Source organism: Anopheles cruzii, chromosome 3, assembly GCF_943734635.1.
Source record: "Anopheles cruzii chromosome 3, idAnoCruzAS_RS32_06, whole genome shotgun sequence".
Taxonomy (NCBI): domain Eukaryota; kingdom Metazoa; phylum Arthropoda; class Insecta; order Diptera; family Culicidae; genus Anopheles; species Anopheles cruzii.
In genome coordinates this window covers 35,903,043-35,909,770 of record NC_069145.1, presented here as the reverse complement: position 1 = coordinate 35,909,770, position 6,728 = coordinate 35,903,043, and the positions used below count along the sequence as shown (strand labels likewise).

The window sequence follows — 6,728 nt, the reverse complement described above, 5'->3', positions numbered from 1 at the left end:
AATTCAGAAGAATTTTTATTGAATCTTCCAAATAATATTTTTACATAATTCATGTTGTAAATTTAACACTTTCACAATATTTCCATTACATATTAGCTACTATTGCTCAGCGGTAATTCTTTCCATGACCTTCAATAACTTCGAAATCCGTCTGAAAGGTGACTCAAAACAAGCAAACTTTATTGAGTTGATTGAAATTACGGTCTGAACCCTATTGGTGTCTACTGGCATTGTAGCTGCCGAACGATGTGCGCTTTTGAAGGTGAGGTGCCTGGTTACTTTTACATGTTCTCTAGCATCATGAAGAGCGAGTAAACTTTCTTGGCCACCTGACGATGAGAAATAGCCCGAGAAAAAAAGTAAAAAAAGCTTCTTGTTCGTATCATACTATTATTTCACTTACGCTCATAAAAAGCTTCATGTCGATGGTCATCAATCCGGCGCATGTAAGAATAAGTGGATGCTGGCTATGCTGAAGCAGCATCTGGAACATGCGCTTGTTCGTCGCGGACAACTCGTGCCATTCGATACTGTAGATCGTGGCCGTCAATTGGTCCGCTTTCATCTCGATCAGCGTGCCGGGCAAACAGAGAACGAACAGTTGCAAAATACAGACCGGTAGCAGCAGCACTCCTGGCGGCCAGAAGTTCTTTGAGAAAGAAAAAGACGTTAAGCAAAAAATTAGAAAGGTTAAGTTGAACTCAAGTTAGAATCCGTATTAGGATTGGAAGTAAATACCGAACGCATTACAAATAACATCAGCACGATCTGTAGCGTCAGGAAAAACACTTCAACGAAAGCCATGTTGGAAAAGACACGTTCGATCCCGGTAATAAATCGTTCGAGGTGTTGCTGGCGGCAAATGATGTGCCGAAGCTTCTGGCATATTATTCTATCGCTGGCCTTGCTGCGAATTAGCTCATCCAGATCGGATAACTGGATCAGCAGCAGATCGTACTGAACGCAGATGTTGACGATGAGCGAGCAGAAGATATTTTGCGAGGCAGTCAATCCGGGCGGAGTCCAAAGGATGCAGCTCACCTGGTAGAGAAAGTTTATCTCGTACCCGGTATCAGTGTTCGGGTCGAAATACGGTAGACACACGCCGAACGGTAGCATTTTTTCGCCACTGAACATCATCACCACCAGTGGAAAGATGATTGCGGCCAGACCACCGAACCAAAACATTAACGAATAAACTATCACTACCTTGCGAAATACCTCAGTATACCAAGTGAGGACACTGGTATCTCGTTGCCGTCCGCCGACTGAATAAGTGTCTCGAGCCATTTTCAAAAGATTTGGGATCTTATGCCGATTGGCAAGGCCAACCAAAATGCGCATGCAGCCGATGAAAGCGAAACAGATGGTTGACATGACGAAAGCTTTACCGAACAGATCGTTCCGAAATATCACCAGTAGGTCGTAGAAGGACACGAACAGAAAGAAGAGCGCCATCGAGATTATGGTCACTGTTAGCCCAGTGACAGAGTGGTTGGGGCTGTACACATCCAATCCCAGTAGACGCAAAACAATATGCTGCCAGGAAAGGATGCGGTCGTAGGTTTCCACTGGATTTTTTGCCATTGTCCTGCTTGGCTACAGGTAATTGTACCAGGCTATAATGGTTTGGTTGCGTTGACACAAATATGACGTTTGCTTCGATAGCACGTTACTGGTCGACTAACCTCTGGAGAGTTTGCTTGCAGTGCTTCACCCAAACATCAAACACAACGGGCCCTTTGATCGGTAATTAGTCGGTCATTATGGTAAGAGAAACAATTAAAAACTATTTGCTGAAAGATGGACTTTAAATATTAAATGTGGCAGTAACCCATTGATGTCGGAATGCCTGCATGCCCTGGAAGTAGTTGAAGTGAAGCCGAATGCCAAACCTCCTATTCGTTAGCTGTAAATTATTGTATCTACGAATTCATTTTCTCAAAAAAAGCCGAATTACTCTTAAAAGCCGCGAACAGCAGAATCGATGTCGGCGTTCTCGGAGAATTGAAGGCTAAGTGCGGGCGGAACGCTTTAGAATAACTAACTCACTCAACTCAATTCGTTCAACTATTTATTTATTTATTTATTCAAAAAATGGTCAACGTGTAACTTAGCCTAATTGACAATAAAAACATGACCTATCACTTAGAACTAAAACTAATCAAACTGACGAAACGCAAAGGCGAAGCTGGTAACCGATATTTAACTGAAAACACCGGCGACAATAACAAGGACGAAACATTTACCAGGAAGTCATGAAAGCAAAAACATCACGACACTGATCGAGGGACATGTTAAAGTCAAGAAGCGACGAGTAATTGTTGTACATACGACAGAGAACAAGTAAAGGGTCATTATGTCCGGTGAGGGACGATCGCGCATCAATTCTGAGTTCCAGGTTGGGACGTCGTCTCAAACAGCGGGCAGGAGCATAAAAGTTAAGACGAGCAAGGAGTGTCGGCGTGTCAATACGTGAGGTCAGGATCTTAAAAGCGAAAACGATTTGAGCAGACCCTCTCCGATGTTCAAGTGAACGTAGCCCAAGTAGAAGGCAGCGCGTTTTATAGTGTGCAAGTTGATCTGCGGCATACCAACCAAGTCTGCGGACAGCGAACCTCGTGAACTTGCGTTGTATAGCCTCAAAACGATCAATCCAGCACTGATAGTGCGGATGCCATACAACACAAGCAAACTCGAGTATCGGACGAACAAGAGAACAGTACAAAGCTTTAAGACACATAACGTCACGGAACTCAGAACTCATACGAATTACAAAACGTAACATTCTATACGCTCTCTTGATTATATCCTCGAAGTACAAGTTAAGCTTCAGCTTCGCGTTCAGCGTAACACCTAAGTTACGCATAACATCTACACGCGGAACAATAGACGAGCCAATGCGATAAGAAAACATGACTGGGGCCTTTTTCATTGAAAAAGTTAGGACATTGCACTTACAGACATTCAGTGCCATGTTATTGCAAGCACACCAATGAACAAAGCGTTCAAGTAATTCTTGCAAATAAACACAATCAGACGGGTCACAGACAGGTAAAAACAATTTCAAGTCATCAGCTGTACATCATTTACTGTACAGTGACACTCAGAAGGAAGCCGTAGAGTAAGGCGTAGAGTCATTGATGAAAAGCACAAACAAACGCGGACCCAAATTGCATCCTTGGGGAACGCCAAAGACATTAGCGAAGGCAGAGGACAAGGTCTAATTAACCCTAACACGAATGACACGATTAGACAGGTAAGACATAATCCAACTCACGAGCAAAGGACAGACACCCAGTTTAACCAGTTTGGCGGACAATAACTGATGGGAAACTCTGTCAAATGCCGGCTTGAAGTCAGTGTAAATTGTATCCACCTGCAGACCTGCAAAACTAAAGCCAATTCAAAAGGAATTTTTATTAAATCTTCAAAATAATGTTTTTACATAATTCATGTGGTAAATTTAACACTTTCACAATATTTTCATTACATATTAGCTACTCTATAAGACATAATTGCTTAGTCGTAATTCTTTCCATGACCTTTAATAACTTCGAAATCCGTCTGAAAGGTGACTCAAAACAAGCAAACATGCTTTATTTGATTGATTAAAATTGCGGTTTGAACGCTGTTGGTCTCTACTGGCATTTTAGCTGCCAAATGATGTTTGCTATTGAAGGTGAGGTACCTGATTGCTTTTACATGTTCTCTAGCATCATGAAGAGAGAATACACTTTCTTGACCACCTGACGACAAGAAATAACCAGAGAAAGAAAAAAAATACAAAATATCTTATCATACTATTATTTCACTTACGCTCATGAAAAGCTTCATGTCGATGGTCATCAGTCCGGCGCATGTAAGAATAAGTGGATGCTGGCTATGCTGAAGGAGCATTTGGAACATGCGCTTGTTGGACACAGACATTTCGTACCATTCGATACTGTAGATCGTGGCCGTCAATTGATCCGCTTTCATCTCGATCAGCGTGCCGGGCAAACAGAGAACGAACAGTTGCAAAATACAGACCGGTAGCAGCAGCACTCCTGGCGGCCAGAAGTTCTTTGAGAAAGAAAAAGACGGTAAGCAAAAAATTAGAAAGGTTAAGTTGAATTCAAGTTAGAATCCGTATTAGGATTGGAAGTAAATACCGAACGCATTACAAATAACATCAGCACGATCTGTAGCGTCAGGAAAAACACTTCCACGAAAGCCATGTTGGAAAAGACACGTTCGATCCCGTTAATGAATCGTTCGAGGTGTTGTTGGCGGCAGATGATGTGCCGAAGCTTTTGGCGTATTATTCTATCGCTGGCCTTGTTGCGAATCAGCTCATCCAGATCGGCTAACTGGATCAGCAGCAGATCGTACTGAACGCAGATGTTGACGATCAGCGAGAAGAACATGTTTTGCGAGGCAGTCAATCCGGGCGGAGTCCATAGGATGCAGCTCACCTGGTAGAGAAAGTTCAACTCGTACCCTGAATCAGTATTCGGGTCGAAGTACGGAAGGTTTACGCCGAACGGCAGCATTTTTTTGCCACTGTACATCAGCACTACCAGTGGAAAGGTGATGGCGGCCAGAGCACCGAGCCCAAACAAAGACGAATAAACTATCACTACCTTGCGAAATACCTCAGTATACCAAGTGAGGACACTGGTATCTCGTTGGCGTCCGCCGACTGAATAAGTGGCTCGAGCCATTTGCAAAAGCTTTGGGATCTTATGCCGATTGGCAACGCCAACTAAAATGCGCATGCAGCCGATGAAAGCGAAACAGATGGTTGACATGACGAAAGCTTTACCGAACAGATCGTTCCGAAATACCACCAGCAAGTCGTAGAAGGACACGAATAGAAAGAAGGCCGCCATCGACATTACGGTCACTGTTAGCCCACTGACAGAGTAGTTGGGGCTGTACCAATCAAATCCCATTAAACGCAAAACTAGATGCTGCCAGAAAAGGACGCGGTCGTAGGTTTCGACAGGATTTTTCACCATCGCAGTACTGCTTCACTGTGCCTGGCTATAGGTACCACGTCTGTTCCGAGAACCGGTCACTGTCTGACTGTTCTCTGCACCGTGTGGTTTACAGAACTACACTTAGCCATTTAACTAAAAGAGCCCTTTGATCGGCAATTAGTCGGAGGATTAGGAGAACAATTAGGGACTACGTACTGAAAGATGGACGAGCCATCGTCGGTCGACTGTTGTTGAAATATTAAAGATCGCATGCTAGCGACGCCTGGTGGTGAATTCGGCGCTTTGTTGCTTGCGCTGCCTGGAAGCAGTTCAAAAGTGTGCGTCGAAATTTCGATTCAGTTAGAAATCCGCCGGCCCCACGTTGGTAGTAGTCGGGTTAATAGGTTAAAGACTGCCAACAGCTGCTAATAGCTGCCATTCATGTAGCGACTACATTCATGATCTACTGTTCGGGATTTATCAGACCAAAACTCCTACGAAATTCTTAGTTGTGGACATAGCCGGAATTCAGTTTCAAAATCTGCTGATAAACATCTCGAGCTTAGTGCATTCGTCACTCATTGGTTGCTTTGATGATTAACAGTCGACAGGATAACGTCTAACACAACTATGACGAAAAGGAATCACATCGAACGACTCAGGAAAATCTATTCTTAGTGGTAATAAAAGTATACAAAATGAGTACAACTCCAACATTGTTCTTGCAGTCCAAATACAAACATTAGTATCGGCGACGCACACTTGCTCACCGGTCCTTGGGAATACAGCCGGTAAGTTATGAGAATGGACGGGTTCTACGAATGCTCTGCGTGATCAGTGGTTGTCCAGGACGTCGGCCAATTCCAGCTACCTAATGCTCTTGGGTTTGATGATTTAGGTGGGCAAACGCAAAGGCCCACCAGTTGCTGGAGTCCACCCCCATTTGTAGGGTTTCGCTGTGATCTGGGAAAAGGATTATGCGACGTAGAATTAGCAGACTGCCAGCAATGAACTACGGACGCTCGGACTCCGGTTCGAGCGCATAGACGAATTATAAGTGGCCCACCGAACGCGCCGTTTAGCTGGCAGGTGAGGTTCCACACGCACACACGCACACAGGCAGACGGGACACCCCGAGCTAGGGTGCAGTTTAATCAAAGCACAAACAATAGACCCGGTAATGTTGGGCGGGAAAGCCCGCTCTGCAAGGGTGGCCAGTGCAAATGCACCGATTTTGCACCGCACGCCTGTGTATGTGCAAATTTGCATTGGAAATGATGGCGGCAAGTGTGTGCACGTAGGTGCAGGACCTTTTTTGTGCTGTGCGGAAATGGCATATTCTGTGTATCTAACCTTTGGACCACGCAATGTCCCGAACGTGTGGCCAGCGTTTTCCAGCGGTGGCAAGAAAAATGGTGGAAAAACTAACAGGGAAAACTAACATCGTTCACACCTTCCTGCTTTGCAGTCCTGAGCGTAGATCTCGCTCGCCCCAGTGTGGCCGGCGACGTCGCCAAACGCAAGGCTGGCGTGGATTTGTCTGCGATGTTCGCTCGCAGGCACGCTCGAAGAAAATGACATGTTGAACACATTGTGTCCCTTTGTGGGCCCCGATGCTGCCGCTGCGGGCGGATCCAGGTTGCTCTCGGACCCGGTGCTTTTCGAGTGCTTATTTTGACGACGAAATTCCCGTCGGCCCGTCGGAAGAGCGCCAACCGCCAGCAACGACAGCGCCAGGAAACGGAAACGCGCACTCCATATGCC

General features: G+C 45.1%; 2 protein-coding genes across 2 annotated transcripts; both read right to left on the bottom strand.

Moving 5' to 3' along the window:
• Nucleotides 1–281: 281 nt before the first annotated feature.
• Nucleotides 282–1,119, bottom strand: LOC128270318 (odorant receptor 46a-like). Its single transcript, XM_053007719.1, has 3 exons — nucleotides 751–1,119; nucleotides 404–649; nucleotides 282–329 (listed from the first exon to the last, which is right to left on the bottom strand). The coding sequence occupies exons 1-3, from the start codon at nucleotides 1,117–1,119 to the stop codon at nucleotides 282–284; spliced, it is 663 nt and encodes a 220-aa protein (XP_052863679.1).
• A 2,582-nt stretch (nucleotides 1,120–3,701) lies between these two features.
• On the bottom strand, nucleotides 3,702–4,880 carry LOC128270317 (odorant receptor 46a-like). The gene is made up of 4 exons (XM_053007718.1): nucleotides 4,808–4,880; nucleotides 4,155–4,483; nucleotides 3,820–4,065; nucleotides 3,702–3,749 (listed from the first exon to the last, which is right to left on the bottom strand). The coding sequence occupies exons 1-4, from the start codon at nucleotides 4,878–4,880 to the stop codon at nucleotides 3,702–3,704; spliced, it is 696 nt and encodes a 231-aa protein (XP_052863678.1).
• Nucleotides 4,881–6,728: the final 1,848 nt, after the last annotated feature.

Excerpts from the sequence above, each read along its gene's own strand:
- LOC128270318 (XM_053007719.1), bottom strand. The coding sequence starts at position 1,119 with ATGCTACCGTTCGGCGTGTGTCTACCGTATTTCGACCCGAACACTGAT. Across the intron at positions 650-750 it reads AGATCGTGCTGATGTTATTT|AACTTCTGGCCGCCAGGAGT; the intron begins GTAATGCGTTCG and ends TCTTTCTCAAAG. Across the intron at positions 330-403 it reads ACATGAAGCTTTTTATGAGC|GTGGCCAAGAAAGTTTACTC; the intron begins GTAAGTGAAATA and ends TCTCATCGTCAG.
- LOC128270317 (XM_053007718.1), bottom strand. The coding sequence starts at position 4,880 with ATGTCGATGGCGGCCTTCTTTCTATTCGTGTCCTTCTACGACTTGCTG. Across the intron at positions 4,484-4,807 it reads ATTTCGGAACGATCTGTTCG|GGTACGAGTTGAACTTTCTC; the intron begins GTAAAGCTTTCG and ends ATACTGATTCAG. Across the intron at positions 3,750-3,819 it reads ACATGAAGCTTTTCATGAGC|GTGGTCAAGAAAGTGTATTC; the intron begins GTAAGTGAAATA and ends TCTTGTCGTCAG.